Source organism: Canis lupus, chromosome 21, assembly GCF_003254725.2.
Source record: "Canis lupus dingo isolate Sandy chromosome 21, ASM325472v2, whole genome shotgun sequence".
Classification (NCBI taxonomy): domain Eukaryota; kingdom Metazoa; phylum Chordata; class Mammalia; order Carnivora; family Canidae; genus Canis; species Canis lupus.
The window spans coordinates 31468377-31492594 of NC_064263.1; the positions used below are offsets into that span (position 1 = coordinate 31468377).

General features: G+C 41.8%; 1 protein-coding gene and 1 long non-coding RNA gene across 3 annotated transcripts in view; one reads left to right on the forward strand and one right to left on the reverse strand.

The window, feature by feature from the left end:
• The window catches only part of SYT9 (synaptotagmin 9), a 192162-nt gene that overhangs the window by 37579 nt on the left and 130365 nt on the right, over positions 1-24218 (forward strand). For both annotated transcript variants that reach the window (XR_004807989.2, XM_025459343.3), the window contains exon 2: positions 18929-19280. Coding sequence is in view for 1 of the 2 variants with exons in the window: in XM_025459343.3 (XP_025315128.1) it covers positions 18929-19280 (352 nt within the window). In the remaining variant the exon portion in view is untranslated. The remainder of the gene's footprint in view (positions 1-18928; positions 19281-24218) is intronic.
• The window catches only part of LOC118351840 (uncharacterized), a 29632-nt gene continuing 22684 nt past the window's right edge, over positions 17271-24218 (reverse strand). Inside the window, exons 2-3 of the long non-coding RNA XR_004807991.2 lie at positions 18906-19048; positions 17271-17528 (exon numbers count right to left, since the gene is read on the reverse strand). This is a non-coding gene — a long non-coding RNA (uncharacterized LOC118351840). The remainder of the gene's footprint in view (positions 17529-18905; positions 19049-24218) is intronic.

Consider the following 24218-nt stretch of genomic DNA (forward strand, 5'->3'; position numbering starts at 1 on the left):
ATGATGTTCTCTCTAGCCTTGGGGTTTTGAAATTTCATAGCAATGTGTCTGAATATATGCCTTTTTTCATTCATCTTGCTCAGCATTTTCTGGGATATTTAGTCCAAAACCATATGTCTTTCTTTTACTCTGGGAAATGTTATTTTTATGAGAACTTCTTCCTCTCCATTTTCTCTTTGAGGGGGACTCCTGGATTAATCCTCTTTGTTTCCCAGCTTCTCTGCAGCTTTTTTCTTTCTGCTCTGTATTCTTAGTATATTAGAAGGCAAAAGTTTACATCAGAATAGCCTAATGTGGTGAATCCTTTGTTTCCTCCTCTCATTTCTCCATACTTTTCTCTCCTTACATGACCCTTTAACCCTAATTTTCCACATTCTCCCCCTCACCTAATCATGGGGTTTGAGCATTGAGAAACAGAAAGACAACTCAGTATGAGTTTACTCAGGCCATTGGGTTCTATTTCCACATCCTGGGGGCCACACTGTCTTAGTTCACTTGGGTTCCTATAACAAACTACCATAGACTGGGTGACTTATAAATAACAGAGATTTATTCCTCACAATTCTGAGGTCTGGAAAGTTCAAGATTAAGATATAGGCAGATTCAGTGTCTGTTAAGGGCCCACTTCCTAGTTCATAGATGCCATTTTCTCCCTGTGTCTTTATCTGGTGGAATGGGCAAGAGAGCTCTCTGGGGCCTCTTTTATAAGGGAACTAATCCCATTCATGAGGGCTTTACCCTCATAACCTCCCAAAGGCCCACCTCCTAACACATTGGGTATTAGCACTTAATATATGAATTTTGGAGGTATACAGTCTATAGCACAAGCTACTCCTAGATCCAATTTTAGGGAATTTTGAGACTAAAGTTCAGCCAGGCTTCTATCTTTTCAATGCTCATATTAAATTAATGGTTTTTGGAAACCTGGGTGGCTCAGTGATTGAGTGTCTGCCTTTGGCTCAGGTCATGATCCCAGGGTCCTGGGATCAATCCCACATTGGGCCCCCTGCTCTGCGGGGAGCTTGCTTCTCCCTCTGCTCCTTGCTTCCCCTGCTTGTGTTCTTGCTTTCTCTTCCTCGCTATCTCTGTCAAATAAATAAATAAATAAATAAATAAATAAATAAATAAATAAAATCTTAAAAAAAATAAGGATACAGATTATCTCAAGGTGAAGAAGGCTATAGTAAGGAGCTTGATCCTCTTCTAAGACAGGGAGCAACTCAATTTCTGCTCAGACCTTTGAACAAGTAAGGGTAGAAACCATAACCACCAGCAAACTGAGAAGCCAATGTGGTAAATATGTCCAATCATTACTTGATGTTATCTTAGGAAGAAGTAAGCTGACTTTGCTGAAAACCCCTTCTGACTAATGTTGGTTGCAGAGTTCTGAACCTTACACTCCTGACTTTATAAAAAGAACCATTAATTAATTAATTTTTTAAAAGATTATTTATTCCTGAGAGACACAGAGAGGCAGAGACACGGGCAGAGGGAGAAGCAGACTCCTGGCACAGAGCCCAATGCGGGACTCAATCCCAGGACCCTGGGATCATGACATGAGCCAAAGGCAGACACTCAACCAGCTGAGCCACCCAGGTGCCCCTGTACCCTTATTTTATTTTTTATTTTTTTAAAAGATTTTATTTATTTATTCATGACAGACACACACACACACGCACACACAGAGAGAGAGAGAGAGAGAGAGAGAGAGAGAGAGGCAGAGACACAGGCAGAGGGAGGAGCAGGCTCCATGCAGGGAGCCTGACATGGGACTCTATCCTGGGTCTCCAGGATCACACCCCAGGCGGAAGGCGGCATTAAACCAGTGGGCCACCGGGGCTGCCCTGTACCCTTATTTTAAACGTAACTTGATTAATAGTGATGATATCTAATTGCAACTTTTTCTTTCTCATTTGGTACAATGAGATAGAGGCCCCCTTTTAGTTTCTAACAAATTATAAATCAGCAAACATCTAGAATTTTCCAAAACAGTATGTAAGTTATAAAGACAACCAAACACTTTATGCTTTCATTCCCTTTCCTTATATATTTTATAAGTTATTTATGGAAGTTGAATTGTTTAGGCTCTGATGCACCACATTTTCCAAGTGGTATATAGCAGTCCATATGTTCACAGTGGAAAGAAACATCATGACTTCATGGCAAATGGCAAAGATACTCCTAGACTTGATTTTACAAGATTGTCAAAGGCTCTTCTGACACAGACTCCGGAGTCACAACAGTGGGAATAAGTAAGTGATGCTAGGGCTCTGGGAAACCCTGGAAGGAACCCCAAACTGTGGAGTGGGCAATACTCCATTAAGAGTATTTTGGTAGAGGGACTTGAGAGAGAACGGGTGCCTGGCTATTACTGCTAAAGCTGTGGAGTTATGTATGTATTTGTTAGAAATGTAACTCTTCACAACCTGCTCCTTGCATAGTAATTCTTGTATTTTTATGATGATGTCTCATCCTTTCTGATCATTTCAATAATTCTTATTTCTGTTTAATTGATTAAATATCTCCTGGGCACATAGTTGCCTCCTATGTGAGGCAACTTTAGCATTTTATACCTAGGCCTGCTGGACCATCATTCTTTACCTGCTATGGGATAGGAAGGACTCCTGTCTTCCCACTTCTTGTGTTTTCCTATGAGTCTCCCATAGGCAATATGGTAGATAATAATATCCCACTTAAAATGAGCCACTCTGTTTGGCTCTGCCATCTTTCAGCTGAACCTACTGCTTGTGTCCTGCCTCTAATGTGTACTTGCTGCTCCTGCTGTTTCTTCTTCCAATGTTGCTCCTGTGTTCCTCGCCTTGGCTGCCCGCTAATCTCAGCTCTGTCCTTAGGGCCCCCTGCATGATCTACTGCTAGTGTTCTAGCCACGATTTCTTTTGCACCTTTATGTGTGAGAACCCTGCCCTCTCTACTTGCTCTTTGGAGTTTTCATCACTCCTGTCTCTAGCACTCGCATTTTTGGTCTTTAGGAAAACACTTTTCCTGTCTCAAGCCTTGTTTGTATAGAGTGTGTCATGGCAGTGTTGCTTGGGCTGAGTGATACAGGATGCTGATGAATGACAGAAAAGTGTCTTCCTCAATTTCTTTCAGAAGTGTTCTATAGTTTTGAGGGTATAGATCCTTTACATCTTTGGTTAGGTTTATTCCTAGGTATCTTATGCTTTTGGCTGCAATTGTAAATGGGATTGACTCCTTAATTTCTCTTTCTTCATTCTCATTGTTAGTGTATAGAAATGCCACTGACTTCTGGGCATTGATTTTGTATCCTGCCACGCTACCGAATTGCTGTATGAGTTCTAGCAATCTTGGGGTGGAGACTTTTGGGTTTTCTATGTAGAGTATCATGTCATCGGCGAAGAGGGAGAGTTTGACTTCTTCTTTGCCAATTTGAATGCCTTTAATGCCAGATTTCAGGTTGTACTACCAAGCTGTGGTCATCAAGACAGTGTGGTACTGGCACAAAAACAGACACATAGATCAGTGGAACAGAATAGAGAATCCAGAAGTTGACCCTGAACTTTATGGTCAACTAATATTCGATAAAGGAGGAAAGACTATCCATTGGAAGAAAGACAGTCTCTTCAATAAATGGTGCTGGGAAAATTGGACATCCACATGCAGAAGAATGAAACTAGACCACTCTCTTTCACCATACACAAAGATAAACTCAAAATGGATGAAAGATCTAAATGTGAGGCAAGATTCCATCAAAATCCTAGAGAAGAACACAGGCAACACCCTTTTTGAACTCGGCCATAGTAACTTCTTGCAAGATACATCCACGAAGGCAAAAGAAACAAAAGCAAAAATGAACTATTGGGACTTCATCAAGATAAGAAGCTTTTGCACAGCAAAGGATACAGTCAACAAAACTAAAAGACAACCTACAGAATGGGAGAAGATATTTGCAAATGACGTATCAGATAAAGGGCTAGTTTCCAAGATCTATAAAGAACTTATTAAACTCAACACCAAAGAAACAAACAATCCAATCATGAAATGGGCAAAAGACATGAACAGAAATCTCACAGAGGAAGACATAGACATGGCCAACATGCATATGAGAAAATGCTCTGCATCACTTGCCATCAGGGAAATACAAATCAAAACTACAATGAGATACCACCTCACACCAGTGAGAATGGGGCAAATTAACAAGGCAGGAAACAACAAATGTTGGAGAGGATGCGAAGAAAAGGGAACCCTCATACACTGTTGGTGGGAATGTGAACTGGTGCAGCCACTCTGGAAAACTGTGTGGAGGTTCCTCAAACAGTTAAAAATATACCTGCCCTACGACCCAGCAATTGCACTGTTGGGGATTTACCCCAAAGATACAAATGCAATGAAACTGCCGGGACACCTGCACCCCGATGTTTATAGCAGCAATGGCCACGATAGCCAAACTGTGGAAGGAGCCTCGGTGTCCAACGAAAGATGAATGGATAAAGAAGATGTGGTTTATGTATACAATGGAATATTACTCAGCTATTAGAAATGACAAATACCCTCCATTTGCTTCAACGTGGATGGAACTGGAGGGTATTATGCTGAGTGAAGTAAGTCAGTCGGAGAAGGACAAACATTATATGTTCTCATTCATTTGGGGAATATAAATAATAGTGAAAGGGAATATAAGGGAAGGGAGAAGAAATGTGTGGGAAATATCAGAAAGGGAGACAGAACGTAAAGACTGCTAACTCTGGGAAACGAACTAGGGGTGGTAGAAGGGGAGGAGGGCGGGGGGTGGGAGTGAATGGGTGACGGACACTGGGGGTTATTCTGTATGTTAGTAAATTGAACACCAATAAAAAAAAATTCATTAAAAAAATAATAAAAAAATAAAATTTGAAAAAAAAAAAAGAAAAGTGGGAGAAGGTCTATGCAGCTGCAGGACAGCACATTCCATCCAGGGTCGGGGAACTGGCAGAATGTTAGTAAAACAATTACTTGTGGCCCCCTTTCCCAGTTAAGTCTCTGAAGTATCATTTGGAATGGCCCCCCAGGCTCTCTTGTTTACTCGGCATTTTGTAGCTGCCTGCCTGTGCTCTCTGGCTGACATTGTCTTCAGTTCTCTCTGCACTTTTGAGAGGTGAAGAGCCTATGTAGGCTTCATTAAAATGAAGCACACTATTTGGCTTATCAGAGAGATGGAAAGTAGAACTGTGGTTACCTGGGGCTGGGGAGAGGGATGGAGAAGTGAATGGGAGGTTATTGTTTAATGGGTGCAGAATTTCAGTATGGGATAATAAAAAGTTCTGGAGATGGACGGTGGTGATGGCTGTACAAGTGTGAATGTGCTTAATGCCACTGAAGTGTGTGCATAAAAATGGTTAAAATGGTAAATTTTCTGTTTTGCAGAATTTTACCACAACAAAAAAAAAGTGGAAAATAAAACCCTACCCAATATAAAGAGAAGTGAAGACCACAGAAAAGTCTTAGGAAAAAACATCAGTGTGTGCTTATAGCTATAGTAGTAGCCACTTTGCCTGTTAGTCAAAATTTCTGTGACTCAAGGAGAGGCAGTCCTAAAGAGATAATTTTTGAGAAGCATTGGTATTCTTTGTATCTTCCAGTTAGAGTAAAGTAATTTGTATTGAAACCTAAAGTATATTTTTTCTTTACAGCGAATGCTTTTTAGAACAAGTACTACATTTTGGGGTCATATACCGGTAATATTAATCATTCTGGTGTTGAATAGATGCCACTTTCTATACCTAACTACTAATGAAAATGAATGATTTAAGAGAAACCATCTTCATTTTGGCAGCATGAAATATTTACTGAAAGGAAATCGACTTAAAAACATAATTTGTAGAAAATTAAGAGTTAAATACAAGACACGAGAGCCCATGCTTTTAATCAGTTGCCAGTTATTTAAGCCTGAATGTCTTGCACAGGCAGATCCATGACCTGGTGGGTACATTAGGGTTTCACGTATAGAAGTCCAAACTAGTAAAAAGTTACACGTTGGAAGAAGCCTGTTCCCATGGACCAGGGTTCAAGACAGACAGAGGGGAAAAAAATAGGGAAGAGCTGGAGCCAAGAGTTCACTCTCTGTTCTGACTTAAGCATCCTGTGGCTTGGAACCTTTCTTAGAAGAGATGCTTCTAGGGTTAGTGTTGCCCTAAAAGCAAGACTATCTGGAGACACTATCTGGCTGTAAGAATGTCTCCTGAAAATGTGATTTCTCTGACACACTCTTTATAGGTCACTCTACCCCTAATTACATAATAATTTCATCAAGGCAGCTCAATACAATGCATTGTGAAGTTCATTTAAGAAATGATGCCTGGGCCAATAAAAAATAAGTTAAAAAAAAAAAAAGAAAGAAATGATGCCTGGGGATCCCTGGGTGGCACAGCGGTTTAGCGCCTGCCTTTGGCCCAGGGCACGATCCTAGGAGACCCGGGATCGAATCCCACGTCGGGCTCCCGGTGCATGGAGCATGCTTCTCCCTCTGCCTGTGTCTCTGCCTCTCTCTCTCTCTCTCTGTGTGACTATCATAAATAAATAAAAATTAAAAAAAAAAAAAAGAAATGATGCCTGTCTACAGAGCCCATGCTCTTTCCATTGCCCTGCACTGCCTCTATAGAGTCTTAAATGTTCAAAGAAGCATGGAATACTGTATCATTTTCAATCGTGATGAAAAGGTTATCTTAACGCTCACTCTATATATACTGAAGCACACGACTTCTTTGGCAGTTTCTTTTCCTGAAGCACATTTTTTTAGTGGATACAAAAATGGAAATGATACACAGCTTAGAATTTTATCATTCATCAAACATTGAGTGCCTCCTGTGTGCCAGACATCATGCTAAGTTGTAGAAGAGACTTTAGATATAAAATTTCTCTCACTCAAGAACGTGAGATCTGGAAGGGCCCTTCCATCTCATTGCATCTTATTTTATATATTAGGAAACTCAGGCTCAAATATGAGTTCAGGTTCCCTGAGGTTAAGCAGGTGACAAGAGGTAGGGCCTAGAATATAAAACAGCTCATTCTACAGCATATCATTCTGGGTCCCAGTGGAAACAGGCACTGCGGTCAAACTGGGTAATTTGAGGATTGCTTAATAAGTGAGTTTTACAAAGGCATGGTCAGGATGCAGGGAAGCCAGTACAGTACTCCAGGGCTTGAAATAGTAGAGAGCCATCGCCACCCATGAGCCTGAAAGAATCCAGAAAAGGGGCTATGGTTTCCAGTAGCGGGACACATATGGCCTGGTAACTTAGCTGGAAGAGAACTGAGGGAATAAATACTGTAACTTTATTCTCTACTCACCCTCTGATTTCCTATTAGGGCCTCTTCTTGGCCTAACTCAACAGAAGCCAAGGCAAGGAACCTCATGGATACAGTCCATTTGAGTCAACCTCCATGTCCCAAAATGAGACAGAGGGGGAAAGAGATGGATTTGGGGTAAATGGACGATGCTGTGGGGCTTCTGGGTGGCTCAGTGATTGAGCATCTGCCTTCGGCTTGGGTAGTGATCCTGGGGTCCTGAGATGGAGTCCCACAATCAAGCTTCCTGTAGGAAGCCTGCTTCTCCCTCTGGCTATGACTCTGCCTCTCTTTCTGTGTCTCTCATGAATAAATAAATAAAATCTTAAAAAAAAAAAAAAAGGAAGATGCTTTCTACTTGAGCAACCAACCCACTTCACCTCTGAAAGGAGAAGAGGAGGGTAATGATAAGGAGCATTTAGGGAAAAATCACTCCTCATGGGAACCAGGAATGGGAAGAAGCATTGTCACCCTAACATTCCATATTGCTTTATGAGATTTTTCTAAATGCTTGTTCACAAAGGTGGTGGTCAGCAACCTCTTGATCTTGTTCCACAGGGTAGAGGAGAGATTTCAATGGTAATTGGATCAAAGCAAGACCAGATCTGGTCTAGGAAGTGACTGGGACTGATGAAATTTGGAAAGGGGTCCTGTGGAGGGTACAAATTATTGGGTCAATGCAGCAGTGCCAAGCTTAAGGAGAATCTCAACACTATGAAAGTATATGGAAGGCTTTTATATGGATGCAAGTGCAGCTAACTTTCAAAAGAGCCAGGCATGGAGGACTTTCCTCACCCCTTTTAGAAGTAAACAACGGCCCTGGAGCAGTTGCAGGCAGTCCCTAGTCTCATACAAAAAAAAAGAAGTGGACATCAGGTCTCCGATTGCTGCCCGTATCCTTCTGCACTGCTGGGTGGGCTAGGACCCCCAGTTTCCTGCAGACACACACCAAGGAAGGTTGCCGACCTCTTTGGGTTGTGTCTATCCCCCACATGTTCTTGGGTTCCACTTCACGGTGTTCTTTTCAGGCAAAAAGTCCCCATTGTCTGACCCCATACATGTCAGATTTTCTATTATTTCACAGGAACCTGAGTACATCTGAGTGTTTCCATTTACTCTGCACAGGCCAGAATCCCATGATATGGAAAACATTGTATTTGCAGGCACTTCCAGTGAAGCTACAGTGGGTGGTAAAAGATTTTCTTAAGTAGATTTTGTTTCCAGTTAAATAATTTCTGCAGAGAATAACAAGAGACTGGGAGCCCAGTGGCAAACCTGATAATTCTGAACCCTCCTGTTGTGCAGACAGGAGGGGCTCAGGTGCCACAGGACTAGAAGGGCAGGGGAACCAGAGTTAAAAGCCAGCTGTTGGTGTTTGTGGTTGCAGCCCCAGTGTTGTGGGAGCAAGCCCCTGCCCCGTGTGGCCGAGGCAGAGGGGCTGATGCCATTGTGAAGAGGAGTGGGTCACGCTGATGAGGCTGCACTTTGCAAATAGAAGGTGCGACAGAAGGTGTTCTCGCAAGGCTAATTTTAGGCCAGCTGTTTAGTTAACATACAGGATCACTTGGGCAGCCTTTTGAGGAAGGGATCTGAGGGATCTGAGGGCCTGAGACACGGTCCTGCTAAATGTGCTCCACCTTTTATGTCAATCACAGGAAAATGCAGTCATTGCCAATTTCCATGTTCTAATTCATTTTTACTAGTCCACGGGCTTCTTAGGGTTAAGGCAGAGAAGAGCTCTGTCTGGCTCAGGACCTTCATCACGGTATGGACCCTGCAGACTTGAGTTAACGCTCCTTAATCCTTGAAGTTTTTACCATGAGCTAGTGCTAAGAGGACCTGCTGCAAGCATGAAAAAGTAGGAATGGTCCTAAACTGTAGCCTCCAGTTGGATAGCACCCATTGGCTTGTGGTCACTAACGGGCATGAATGATGGTAATGACTTTAGCTCTGGATACAGATATTGCTGTGAACCCAAGGTCATTTGGCATCTTCACACGAACCACAGAATTGCAAGAGCCATGCCCCAGACCTTTATGACAGATGAGGAAGACCATAGAGAGGCAGTGACCTACACAAGGTTATGAATTACAAATGGTGGCATAGCTGGTCCTAGAGCTCGTGGAACATGCCAGTTCTTTCCTGGAGCCTCCATATACAGCTGGCCTTTCTTCTGGTAAAGTCTTTTGCTCACATGGCCAAGTGATCTGAGTTTGGTCTTTGTATAAGAGAAGTAGTTATAAGTAGGACTTGGCTCCCTCCTCTTTTATGGTAAGCCTTGTCTAAAAGCCAGGTTGGGTTATGTATCCCCCACTTCGGGCCTTCAGTAGCTAGCACTCGGTGGTGGCCTTCAGTAGCTAGCACTCGGTGGTGATTCGCTGATTCCTGAATAACATTGTTGAAATTCTCTTGACTAGTGGTTCCCTGAGGGCAAGCAAATACCAGGTGCTTAATAGGCCCTCCTTTTTTTTCTTTTTGTCCTCAGTAATTAAGCTCCATAAGCACCTATTAGGCACCTGATGTTTGCTTGTCCTAGCCCATTTCATCAAGCTACAGGAGGTCTCACTATTTATTAACCACGCTGACCATTTTTTGACATAAGACTAAGTCTGGATAAGCAGTGGCTGAATCCTGAAAACACAAAACCCAATAATTTATTGAGTGCTAAGACCTTTCTAAACACTCACTATAACCCCAAGAAGTAAATACTATTATTATCCCAGCATTGTTACAAAGAGAAATAAGATAAGGAGAAATCTAAGTGTGGTTACACCACTGGTGTGGGGCTGCAGACCTTGACTATGTGATTCTAGAACGTGTGCCCCTAACCACTGTGCTCTTGTGCTTGCAGTATAATTAAAGAGAAAGTTCTGCAAGATTGCATTTCCCAGACAACTTAAGTGCAATAATTTAAACACCAAAACATCTAATTTTAGTCTAAAATCTATTATATACTTTTTTTTTTCTAAAGATTTATTTATTTATTTGTTCATGACAGGCATAGAGAGAGAGAGAGGCAGAGACAGGCAGAGGGAGAAGCAGGCTCCATGCCGGAGCCTGACGAGGACTCCCTGGGCCAAAGGCCAGGGCTAAACCGCTGAGCCACCCAGGGATCTCCTATTATATACTTTTATCTAAGATGCCTGAGGGTCACCATCCAGAAGATGCCCTCTGGGCTACTGAGGTGTGTATGAGGCTGAGTTCCCCTTTTCTGGATAACTCCAGAATGCTGTGATTATTAAACACAGCAATTTTACTATATTATTCTCTTTTTAAATTGTAGAAGAATACATATTATTGTATTAAGGCTAAAAGGACAGTAAATAAAGTATTCAAATGAAGGCCTCATGGTCACATGGAAGGGATTGTTGATGAGGGAATTCTGACATGGGCTGTTGTGGGTGATCACTCAAGTTTCTTGTAGTACAGGGTTTTTCATGTTGGTTCCCTGACAGCTTATCCTCAAAGCTGTCTGGTCTTGCCTGTTCCCTCCATCTAATTACATTACTGCTTTACCTACAAGGCACCAGTTAATAGCCTCAAGTTCTCTGTGGCCTGACTGTCTAACTAGATTTTCCAGTGTTATCTTTATTAGGCCCTCAAGACACAATTGTTTTAGGATTAGGAAGGTGTCTTGTGTTCTGAACCACTATGTGTCTGTGTGCGCGCATGGATATGTGTATGCCATATGTATAGATATACATCAGGTGTACTCAGTGTTATCTGTATACTGCCTACATTAGCTTAATCTAAGATTTGAAATGCTTATTAAAAATGGAAATTAAAGGTCTTCACCCCAAGGCCTATTAAATAAGAAAGTCTAAGATTGGAGTCAGGGATCAACATTTTTCCTGACCAAAACATGTTTTGTTTTTTATTTTTCATTAAGAAATTGTCAGAAGTAAAGAGAATAATAAACTCCACATACTCATTACTCAGTTTCAATAACTATTAACCCGTGGTCAATCTTGTTTCATTTATTAATTTGAAACAAATTCCAGATATCATTTGAATGTTTTCATTTGTATCTACACAACATAACCTCAATATAATTATATCTAGAAAGTAGTTAACAGTAATCTCTAACATCATTACGTTTCTAGTTCCAATTTTCCTTGTCTAAAATGTTTCTTAATTGTTTAGTGTTTTGGATGCTGAATCACATAATTATTTATATGTCATTCTTTTCTCTGACAAGTGGGATGTTGGGAGCCAATTCTCTAGCCACTTCTGGCAACTTTACAAAACTTCATACATGTTTTTTGGCTATGTACCTTACCCCTGACTTCATCTTCATTTTGCTTTTATTTTTCTTCGGTCCTGATTTCCTCACAAAGTTTATTTTATTTTATTGTGCTGTATATTAATTTTTTAAAGATTTATTTATTTATTTTAGGGAAAGAGTGTGTGTGCAAACATGTGAGCAGGGGAGGAGCAAAGGCAGGGAGAGGGAGGGAGAATCTTTGGGAGACTCCTTGGCAGAGCATGGAGCCCATGGGGGGGCTGGATCTCACAACCCTGAAATCATGACCTGATCCTCAATGGACTGAGCTATCCAGGCCCCCCAGTGGTGTGTGTGTGTGTGTGTGTGTGTGTGTGTGTGTGTGTATGTGTGTTATATATATCTTTTAAGCTGCCTCTAATCCTTTGATTGAAAGGTAAGTCGTATGTAGATGAATGGATCAGTGACATTGAGCCACTTGCCTGCCTTCATTTTGCAGTCTTTTAAGCCAGTTCCTATCATCTTAGCTTCTGACTTTAAGTTCCCTCTTCTTTATGTCCCACTCCATCTCAGGCCCAGTGCTTAGCACCATTTTTCTGGTTCTGATCTTTTATGCTTTCCCTCCTCAATTGTGATTCCCAGCTTCTTTTGCCTACCCTGGAAATACCACATTTCCTTCATCCCGAGTGTCGATTGGCTTCTCTGGGTCTTCATTGTCTGTTTCCTTTGGCCAGGAGAGGACTAGACACAGACCCTAAATCTTTAGGTTCCAGTGTAATCCTTTTGAAAACTCCAGTCCTCTGGGACAATGCAAAGTTGGGAGGAGATAAGAATAAAAAATATTTCTTGATCAGCCCCCATCACTAGTTGGGCCTGGGTGATCCCATGGACAATATCTCCCGAATATACATCTCTAAATTTTCTGCAAAGTGTCCAACTGAGTTGTCAGTAGTCTACTTAGCATCTCCTCTTAGAATTTCCATAGGTATCAGATTCTCCACTTTGTTGCCTATGGTTCCTGAATATGCAGTTTGTGGTTTTCTAGCCAGAAGCTAAGCTTCTTGAGGACAAGAGGATGTGTCTTCTCTTCATTCCTTTCTGAAATTTATGCATAGTACTTGCTTACTTCATTTAGGTTCAACAACAGGCAAAGTAGTTCTCAGAGTATATCCCAGACCAGTAGCAGCAGCAGTGGCCACACCTAGGAACTTGTTAGGCAGACCTACCGAATCAGAAGCTCTCTGCCCTCTATGAAATTTTTAATTTGTTTCAGCAGTCATGTTATTTTACTTCTAGAGAATTAGAACATTGTCTAATTCTTCATTCATTTACTAGTGATCTACTCTAGTTTTGTGGATTAAAAACCTTCTGGAAACATCCTGTGAATGAAAAATTCTTATTTCCTCACTGATTTTATCTGTTTTCTGTAGGAACCTCTTTTTGGCTTCTATACATTGAACTGGATGCTGTAAGATTTCCTTACATGGCTGGTGATTCTTTGTAGCTTAGTCATATTTAATAATGAGGTAGTAGAAAAGCTATGAGGCTGTGTATCTGTGGGTGATATTTTATTTTATTTATTTTTTTGTGTGTGTGTGGGTGATATTTTAACAGGCAAAATTTACTTTAATGGGATTTAGGGGGTTAGATTTTTTGCAAGAATGTGGCGGATTTTGCCCTTGGGCACTAATTCTCATACTAGTTGCCTTGGTTTCTTCCTATATAGATCGGACAATATTTTGGTGAAGATTTTCAATCTGTGCCCATATTTTTAGCTTTGTATCTCAGTCTTAGCTGCCTCCATATTGGAAATGTCTGTGTCCTGAAGTTGAGGTCAGTAGGTGAGGTTGCCTACCCTTTTGCTGTATTACTTTCTGCATCCTCTCCTGCTTCTCTATCCACATACAGTCTTCCAGGAAAGTTTTTCAGTTTGTCAGTTGTCTTGTGCTGTACTCCCTGTTATTATCATTTATATTTTTTATTTACTTCCTATCACTTAATGGGGGTCTCCAGAAGAAGAGGATATTAACATGTATACAGATGTGTCACTATGAATCAAAGTCCCCCTTAAATATTTCGTATACATATTTGCACTCATGCTTCCTTATCAACATCAAGTCGAGGTATCGATAATTTCTACATGCTAACAATATAGGACATTTAATTTGTTTTTACATCTTTCCTTCTTCTGCCTCCCATATTTTGTTGGAATTGTCAGAATTTAAGTGTGCGTATAGCATCATTCTTTTGCTCTTTTATGTGTTTTTTTTCCTGAGCAGTTACATTGAACTTCATAACCTCATAACAGCAATAACTTAGATTTAGTGCACTTTGTGCTATTTTCTTTGCTTATCACTAATTCTTGTGATACACAGTATGTAAGTCTATATCTTATATAGTATATCTTTCCTTTTCTTGGGTTCTCTATTCTGACAAAAATTTTTATTTGTTTGTTTGGAGAATTTCTTAGGTTTGATGCAGGAGAAGGTACATGAATGGTATATTTTCTGAGTCACTGACTGCTAAAAAATGCCTTTTTCCCCCTCTTGTGATAATGTGGCTAGCTATAGAATTCTAGGGGTACAATCTTCTTTTCTTAAAAGATCAGGTGGGATCTCAAGGCTGTCTGATTCTGATCACTACTGCATCCGTATTTCTTAGTTTTATTCACTATTTTATAAATCTTACTGAGTATAGAAATTAATTTGCCTCTTATGTTAATTTGTTTAATGTCAAGGGCCAGTTTATTCTAATGGCTCAGCTTGGTTAACTTCTTTTGAGCTGCTCATTTGTCCCATAGCTTTTCTTTGGTTGTCAGTTTATATATTCTCTTCCTGGACCTTCACAGTTTAGGGGAACAACTACTATTCATCTGTCCATGTACAGTGTATGGACTAGGGACTTTGAAGCCTTTCTTTCATTGGACAATAATATTTGCCATTCCAGAACAAGTCTTTAGGCTTGCATGGATCTCTTAGAATTATAGATGTATAGGGATATCTGTTGAATGTAGGGATGTCATGGTGTCTTGTATCTGGTGTTGAGGGGTATTGCTACAGTACATCATGTCCAATGGCTACATCTAATAGCAGGAAGAAGAGAGTTCTGATGGTCAGACCTGATTGCAGGATCTTCTGTGCCACATCTTCCTTGGAAGAATGTACTCAATGTCAGGTCTGGGTATAGTTTTCATGCACAGTCACCTCCAAGCAGCAGCACCTCCAGGGATCTGGAGCAGAACTGGGTTGCCATTTGCCTCCCTTCATCCCTGAATCACCATCTGGTTATTCTCTTGGCTCTTGGACAAAAGAACTAATTATACTTTCCCATTTTTTAAGAAAATTTATCTTTAGAATAATCATTTTTTGATGTTACTATTTTTTTCCATTTTTGTTATGAAATATGCCATAAATGCCAAAGAATATATATATTGATAACATATGGTTTCAGGATCAATCAGAAAACAAATGGCCATGTACCTACCACCTAACTTAAGAAATAACTTCTCTTCTAAGCAAAGCTATTGTGTGATTCTGAGCTGATTCTCTTCCCTATCCTAAGGTTGTGAGTCTGAGGTGGCTAGTATCTATGGCCGTAGTGACTCCACAGCAGTTTTTTCTAACACTTTGTTCTGAAAAAAGAAAATTGTCCAGAGGGTACCCTGAGTTGTTTGCAAAACAGAAGCCCAGATGATTGTACTCAGTGGTTGGTGTGTCTGTGTAGGTCATCATTGGTTTCTTCTGGAAGATATTCCCTGGCCCATTGCTAACACACATGGCACTTTAGAGTGAGTAAGAAAAAAATCATTTTTGTCACTTGCAGAAATTCTCTGTAATACCTGTATGCTCCCAAATCCATAATGATTATGAGGGTGAGTAGCACCTCCAAGGGTGTGTAGGCCACAACCATAATTCATGGTAAATGTAGCAGATGGCTACAGCGCTCCTCGGGTGGTGTCATCAGACATTTACTGAATGCCTACTGTGTGCCAGGCATTCTTTTAGTTGTTTGGCATTCAGTGCTGAGATAGACAAGATTCTTGCTCTCATGGATCCCCCATGACTGGACTTGTGAGCAGCAAGCTGAGGGATTTTTTTTGGTGCATGAGCTGAAGTCAGCTAACAAGCTGGGGACATTCTTGAGCTGGGTGAGAGCCCTGTGGTTACTAGCAAAAGTGGCCCCAGGCTTTAATTTCTTTTATTTAGTATGTTGTCTATGCCATGTTAACCCTGTGATGTTATATTGTACCAAGGTGATGAGTCCAGAGTGACCATATGCTCTAGTTTACCCTGGGTACTGGTTGAAGTCTCTTGTCCCAAATGATTATTAATATCACGCCTTCTCTCTGTATATATATTTTTAAAATTTATCTATTTGTTTGAGAGAGAGCATGCATGTGAGCAGAAGTTGTGGGGGGGAGGGCAGAGAGAGAGGGGGAATCTCAAGCAGACACCCCACTGAGTTGGGCATCCAATGCAGGGCTCAGTCCCACAACCCTGAGATCATAACCTGAGCCAAAATCAAGATTTGGACAGTTAACTGACTGAGCCACCCAGGCACCCCCACCCTCTTCTCTCTCTTAAGGTGTCCCAACTTTAGACAATAAATTATATGGTCATGTGTTAGTCAACGTTTTTTGCCATGGTAACAAACATCTTCAAAATGTTAGTGACTTAAAACATCAACTCTCTAGGATTTGCTCATGGATATGTGGATCAGCTACAGCTCTGCCCCACAGCTGGTTCCGTCCTAAGTTGGAAGAGTGAGCTTTATTTAAGATTTCTTCTCATGGGAGAAGGTGGAGCCAAGAGTACTCTGGTCAGAGGTGGCATGGGCCATATCTACTCTTATCAACTAGAGCAAGTCACATGGACAAAACCATTATCTAGAGGTTGGGATTTATTCTCCTTCCTCGGCATAGGGGGGCACTGTGATGGAGAGGGGGGAGAGCAAATACTGGGTGAATAACAATATAATTAGTACATTGTACTGGTGAGCACTACTGCTTTCCAGTGTGCCCCAACTCCAGTCTGAGCTGGTGTCTTGTAGCAGTGTCTTGTGTCAGGACAGTGCCAAAGTGATTAACAGGCAAGGAGTTTTGTCTCAGTTTGAATAACTATGTGTTAAGGGATTTCACTGTGTTGTGGAGCCTGTTTTGTTTTTAGATTTTTTTGGACAAGGTAGGAGTTGATGTTTGCTGTGGCAGTCTGATTAACTGGGACAGGGTCTCCTCCTTTCTGTGTCCCCAGCAGTACTACCTATGCTAGAAGTTTGTGTTGACAAATTTTCCATGCTCCTGTGTGAGCCATCAGAATGCAATGGAGCCTGTGGCTGGACCATGCTCTCTCCCTGCCTTATGTTGGGGCTCCATAAGGTGTGATTTCTGGTGCCCCTTACTTTGCCCCCACTGACTCTCCTTCCTGTTGCCATCCCTGCCCTTGCTGCTCTGCACCTGGGAGTTTTAGTTTTTATTGTTCCTTAGTGTCACTTCATTTGCTTGTGTTAAATGTTCAGTACTAATTGGCTTTAACTTTAAAACAATTCTAGAAATTCCTCAATGTTACTGGTTCACTGATGGATTGATGGAACCCATCCTTGTTTTCAGTTGCTGTAGAGTTTGCTAATCCCCTTCAGTGGGACTAGAGGAGAGAAAGGTAGCAGAGTTGAGCTCACTAACCCATGTGAAACTCTTAGTATTGTCGAGCAGAGATAGAATACAATTTCACCAAAAGGACAAAGATTGATGGGGAGGCATAGAGGAGATACATTAGATCCATCACCAGCCCTAGCAGCTGGCGCTCTCTCAAGAGCAATTTTTCAATTTTTCATGAAGAAACTGTTTTATCATTTCATAAGAATGATCAAGTATCTTCAGAGACATGCTGAAAAGCACACGGATGGTGGGTGGTCAGCTTGGCTCAGTAGGTAAGTGACTTGTGGTTGGGCCTCACACGCATATCTCAGCAGAAAGACCAGTTGTTTCATGTCGTGGATTGTTGGCATGCTGTGGATAATTGATATTGTGAAAATTAACTTATTCCTAATTATCTCCTTCATAAGAATATGAGTCTATGAAGAAAGTATGGAATGTGTCTGTCATGTTTTCCCTTGTACAGTTCCCTAAACTGAGCACAGTACCTGGCATGTAATGGACATTCAGAAAACTTGGGCTGAAGCAATGCAAATATTTTGATGATGGACAGTAAAGGCAAAACCTGGGAGAATTCTTGGAGCTCCTGAGTGTAATGGAGCACAGTAAGGGCAGGTGCGAGTGTCCTTTAAAATAAGGGGTTTACAACCACCACAGTGCCAGGAATGAGTTCAGGTTGATGCCTTAGCCTCCCTGGCTCCACTGAGGCACGGGGCAGAAGCCTGAAGGGGGGTGGGCTATATTCTGGGAGTTAGGGGCATAGCTACTGCACTGCCATGGGCCCTAGCTGAGGTCACACGGTCCAGGTAGCAGATGCTATGGTTGCCTTGCCATATCCATTCACCCTCACCACTTCAGCGCGTGCCTGCTGACCTCCAAAGGCCAGCCTCTGCATTTATTTGAATGTGGGAGTTTGGGACTGCACCACTTGTGCTGCAGGTGGGAAATGCCCCATGAGAGCTGCCCTCCAATCCCTGACTAAGGGAGCTGACGTTTTACGTAACCCAGCTCCTTGCCTCTTGTGGGGGTGACTGAGGTGTGACTCTTGCCCAGGAGATGTAACCTCCATCTGTAGTGACTGGCTTGGTAAAGCCTCTTTTGCTGGCCGCCTTCCCTGGACCACTTCCCTACTCCTCTACCTGTGTTTTCTTCACTTTATAAATAAACCACCTGCCCTTGAATACTTGTCTCGGGGAGTGCTACTGGGAGACCCAAACTATGATGGCTGGTGCTGGGTCCCGGGCACCCGGCCACTGGCTGTAGGATATCCTTGAGGCTTCAGAGGACTTGAGCTTCATGTTGCTTAGATTCTTCAAAATCAATATCAGAAAGAGAAAGAAAACATTCCAGTTTCTTTTGATTTAGAAAACTGTTACACAACTCCCAAATTCTATTATACGGCTCTCTGAAATGACCGAGTCATTTTTAAGGACTGCTGAAACTGTCCTGCTCACAAAACCCCAGTGATTTATATTGCCCTGGTGTAGGGTCTCAGTTGCCTTAGAGGGCATTCCTAGTCTCCCTGAATATATCCTGCCTCTTGCTAGAGCAGACCGTTCATCGTTTGGAAATACTGCCTGCCTGTTACCTTCCCTATGCTGTCTCTGAGTCTCACTGTCCCCACGCCAGAATCAGGTGACCCTGCGGCCAGCTCCCGAGGGATGAATGGATGAAAGGGTCATCTGCCTGCATTGTGCAATGGATGGGCCCAGGAAGAGCAGCCACACTGACCTTTAATCTTTGCTTCTTTGCAGATATCTCGGTGAGCCTGCTGACCCTCGTGGTCACTGCCTGTGGCCTCGCGCTTTTTGGCGTGTCTCTCTTCGTGTCTTGGAAGCTCTGCTGGGTTCCGTGGCGAGAACGAGGCCTGCTGTCTGGTAGCAAAGACAACAACCGGGAACCTCTTAACTACACGGACACAGAGACCAATGAGCAGGAGAACAGTGAGGGCTTCTTAGACCCTCCCACCCCCTGCCCTGACTCCTCCATGAAGATCAGCCACACGTCCCCGGACATCCCCCTCTCAACCCAGGCGGGGGGGCCGGAGAACTGTGCCCATGGCGTCCGTGTACAGCGCCAAGTCACAGAGCCAACCTCGTCGGCCCGGTCAGTAATGCCCCCTTCCTTTCTGAATGCAAGGCAAGGACCACTCTCTTCCCTCTCTTGCCAGTAGTAGCATTGGTTAGCGCTGGAGCCCGTAGCCTTTCATACGTCCATTCAGTATTAGAGACATGAAGATGGGAACATGAAGGAACCAGTGGGCTCCTCCTTCCCTCTCCTGAGCTCCCTACGTAGGCTCCACTTTAGCCATAGTAGTAGAGTTACATCACCAAGACTTCCCATGTCAAGTACTAAGAACTTCATAGGCATAATTTTACGGTAGTTCACAACTTTGCACAAGATGCCAAAGTTATCATTTTCATTTCACAAAAGAAGAAACTTAAGTCAGAGAGTTTATTTTTTTTAAAGATTTTATTCATTTATTCATCTCACACACACACACACACACACAGAGAGAGAGAGAGAGAGAGAGAGAGAGAGGCAGAGACATAGGCAGAGGGAGAAGCAGGCTCCACGCAAGGAGCCCGACGTGGGACTTGATCCCAGGTCTCCAGGATCAGGCCCTGGGCCAAAGGCGGTGCTACACTGCTGAGCCACTGGGGCTGCCCAAGTCAAAGAGTTTAAATTTAAAAAGGTCATATGTTGATATGCCCTGATTCAGCCAACACCAGAGCCTGAGCTCTTAACCACTCTTCCTGCTGTCCTCCTGGTGCTATTGAATTTATGCCCCATGCTTCTGACCTGCCCTAGCTGTCACACACAGGCTGTACACAGAGTGGCTCCAGGCCTGACTTTCTTCAGCCTTTGAAAGGCCTAGAGCCCCCAGGCCTAGGGTTACTTGCTTTCTATGGGTGGGATGCTCTGTGCTTTAAACAGGAGAGAAATCCTTTAGTGCAGTGATAAGCAGCAAGGGTTCAGGGGATCAGGTGAACTGGCTTTACTTATGTGCGTGACACTGGACATATTACTTAACCTCCATGTTTCCATTTCCTCTTCTGTGAGAGAGGAATAGTAATAATAGCAACATGTGGGTGGTTTTAAGAATGAAGCAGTAGCATGTACATCATGCCCTTTGTACAGGCTGCATCTGGTAAGCACACCAAAGCCTGAGCTGCCATTTTGATTGCAGTATTGCCTTGGTCATGATCATTTTCATTGCGACTGGCTTCTCCCAAGACTCAGATGGGGCACAGATGTGGCTTTGAGGTTAAATAGCCAATTCCCAATTGCTGGATGTAAAAATCCTCTTTCCGTAGGAGATTTCAAGAAGAGAGATGGAGAAAGCAGCTTTTTTAAAATGAAAATTTGCCTGAGCGATAGAGGAATAGCATGTGCTGTCATTCGGAAAGTATGAGCACAGTTTGGGGGCATTTTTAAAACATCTTTTTTTATTTGTTCTCTAGAAACAGAAATAAGATTTTACCCTTTTTTTATGTTAATCGAGTTTATCCTAGAGACTCTGCTCATTCACATTAAGTGGGATGGAATATGACAGTTTATAATTTAATTTTTCCACAAACCTATTTTAGCATCATTTCCAATTCTGAATCAAAGAAGTAAACCTAAAATATTCCTCTGTAAGGAAATGAATGGTTGTTTGCCATTTGATTTAGAAGAACTCCTCAGATTTTATCACTAGGATTTCTCTTTAGATATAGACTTAAATATAACTGGAGCTCTGTTTGATGCTGTCATGGCATTCATGTAGTGGTGCAGACTTGGAATAAAATTCCTTCAGTATTTCAAAAACTAGAATCTTTCAGATGAAGTATCCATTGAAATCATCTCCTATTTGTTTTTACTCTGCCTCTTAATTTTTCTGATCAAGTCCTCATTGATATAAGATATAAGGTGATAGTACTGTGCTTTTATTAGATTATGTAGCTGAAGACTGCTGTAATTCTAATGAATTGATAGCAGTAGTATCACTATAATTATCACAATATTTATTCTAGAAAAATATATAAGTAATCTACACCTCAAGAAATATATTTCATTTAAAAATAAAAACTGTGGTAAAAAAATAAAAGTAAATGAAAACTGGTATCTTCAACATTGATTTATGGAAATTGAATAGAAGGAAAAAAAGATAAAAAGAAGAAGCAAAGGAATTATCCCTATAAAATGAATTTTACATTTAGATTTATTTTAGTTTTGGAGTCACATAATTATCTTTTCTGATGGCCAAAATCAAGTTTAGTAAAATCTGACCTACCATAAGAAAACTAAATTCTTTCCAGCTGCATTTGATCTAATACTGATAATCTGCATCATTATGCATTTAAAACATTCTTACCTAAATTACTACTGACCCAGTTTTATGGGTTATGTCTGGAAATACATATCTATGATTCATGGTCTCACCATAATGAGTGGTGTGTCATCTTCTAATTCTTTAGGAATTGTGTTATATTATAAACAAACACAAAACCTTTTTACTGACAAAATGGGAGAAATGATGTTCCAAAACATTTTTAACACTGTTTTTTAATTAATATTTTTGATACTGAATTTGGGGAGGGAGCAGGTACTCTGTACTGAGATACCTCTAAACAGTCTGCTCTGCTAGTTCTTATTTCTTTTTCTTCTCATTATGCTCTTTATTTTCTCACTCCTGTCTCTTTCTTTCTTACTGATTCTCTCCTAGAGTTGTTGTGATTTGTTCCAGGGGTCTTAGGACATCTCCTTGACCCAGAGCACATAAGACCTAGACTCCCAGTTAAGGGTGTCTCTACTGTCCCCGAGATCCATTGGCATAGCTTCTCTCATAGCATTGACATTGGGAAGCTCACTGTCTCCTGGCCTCTTGAACTTGACTATATGTGGCCCCCCACCAATGTCTGTGGAGTACCCTAAAGATGAGCCAAGTTGTGTTATCTTCTCAGAAGGTTTCTGGTCAGGATGACTTTCTCTTGTTTTCCCAAGATCAAGCATGTTAACATTCTGTTTCTACTTAGCTCAGTTACTATTAGAACCCTCCAAAGTTCCTCTTAATTCTTTGCAGTTTAGATGAAATATCTTTTGTGTAATATCCTGGGAATATGGATTTTTTTTTCAGAATGCTTCAATACCAGAACATTTTTAAGATCTCTCTTCCAAATATATAAAAATCCCTGAATCCTCAAAATAGAAGGAACCTTGACAGGCCATTTCCTGGTTCACATCCCGAGATTAAAGTCCAACCTATTTTATTAAGTCTTCTCAAACTTCCTAGGTAACACTTTGGTTTTATAAAAATTTCAGTGACCACACTGCCATCTTTTTATCAGGCCTGTTAAGGCCTGCATGTTGTTGCCACAGTCTCCTGTCAGCTCACCAACTCAGCGCCACATGGCACTACCCTGGAGGACATGGACTCACTAGGAAGCTTTATCTGGGAAACCTTGTCACGTTCCACCTACCCTAGCCTCTCTCTCAGTGTCTTCAGAACCTCCCACCTTTTCCTGCCTTGAGGCCTTTGCACGTGCTGTTCCCTCTGCCTGGAATGCTTTTCCTTTTCCTCTCCAGCTCCAGCGTCCCTCCTACAGAATCACCTCCTCAGAAAGACCTCACCAACCACCCTGTCTGAAGTATGTGCTCTTGCCTCCACCACTTTGCACTCTTCATTCCCTCACATGCTGCCTTGCTTGCATTTCTTCACAAGGTTGAACTCTCCAACTAAATGATCATTCACTTGCTGGTCGCCTGTAACCCCTCTCTAATCTGTGAGTTCCATGAGCTCAGAGACCACATCTGCTTTGTTTTTCCCTATATATCCAAACCTTGTGCAGCCCCCGGCATAGAGCACATAGAGCAGACTTTTAGCATGGATGACTAACAGAATACCTTCATCAGTATGCAGCCACTTTTCTCATGTTCTGCTGACAAGAATGGCAAAAGGCCAGAAGTGTAAACCGAAGAAGGGCCTATATGGGATGAGGCTGGAGGAAGGCCTTTTGTAACCTGTTTTACCTTCATCCAGAGCCTTACACGAGGACTTTTGACCTTATCTCTGGAGTCCATAGAGTCACAGAAATATTCTGACAGAGTTGAAAGAAGATGACAGTCATTGAACTTTAAATTTGGGTCCCATGGCTGGCCACAACTTGGTATGCTGGGGTCAAATGTCATGATTACTCAAGAGTACCACGATTCTATTAAGCTATGCTTTTGTAGGTGTGTGGTGAAAACATTAGTTAGGTGTAAACATTCAAAATGCAACAGTTTTTTGAATTACTCTTAGATGTTTCTTCAGATTTTAATACACTGACAGCTTCAAAAATGGAAGCTGCTTAGACCTCTTTTAATTCTCATGAGGTTCTGAAATTAGATGTAAATGTACATTTTCTCTACTGGGATTTAATTATTGGAAACCAAACCATATGTCCTTGGCATTCATATATTTCCTCAAGACACTTGTATTAAGCATCTGCTACATGCAAAGTTCTATAGCATGCGCAGGTCATAAAGATAGATAGATAGACAGACAGACAGACAGACATCCCTGACCTCAACAGGTCCATAGCCTAGTTGGGAAAATAGGTGAGAAGAATACCAGTTACACACATTGAAGTGCTCCAGTTGTTCTCTAGATTAATCTGGCAGGAGTGTCTCAGATGCTTGGGACAGGGTGAATAGGGGCTATAAGGGGCTGATTCAGGCCTGTAATGATGAGGCCTGAACTCAGTTGGAAGCAATGGAAATGGAAAGAGGCATGAGTTGTAAGCTACTTTTGAGAAGGTGTTGGTGGACCTAGGCTTGTCAAATAAATAGGGAATAAAATATTCTAAGTGAAACCAGGATTTCAAACTTGTTTAACTTGGGGGATGTCGAGGATGTAGGTCATGTATCAGAGTATCCAACTGCACTTGACTACATACCTCCACGGACCAAGGTGTGATGCTTACATCTTTGTTATATCATCCATTCTGGAAACCTCTGAATCCTGTGCTAAGAAAGGTCCCCATTTCCTTCTGCCCTGTAGTCAGTTCACTGCATCTGCTC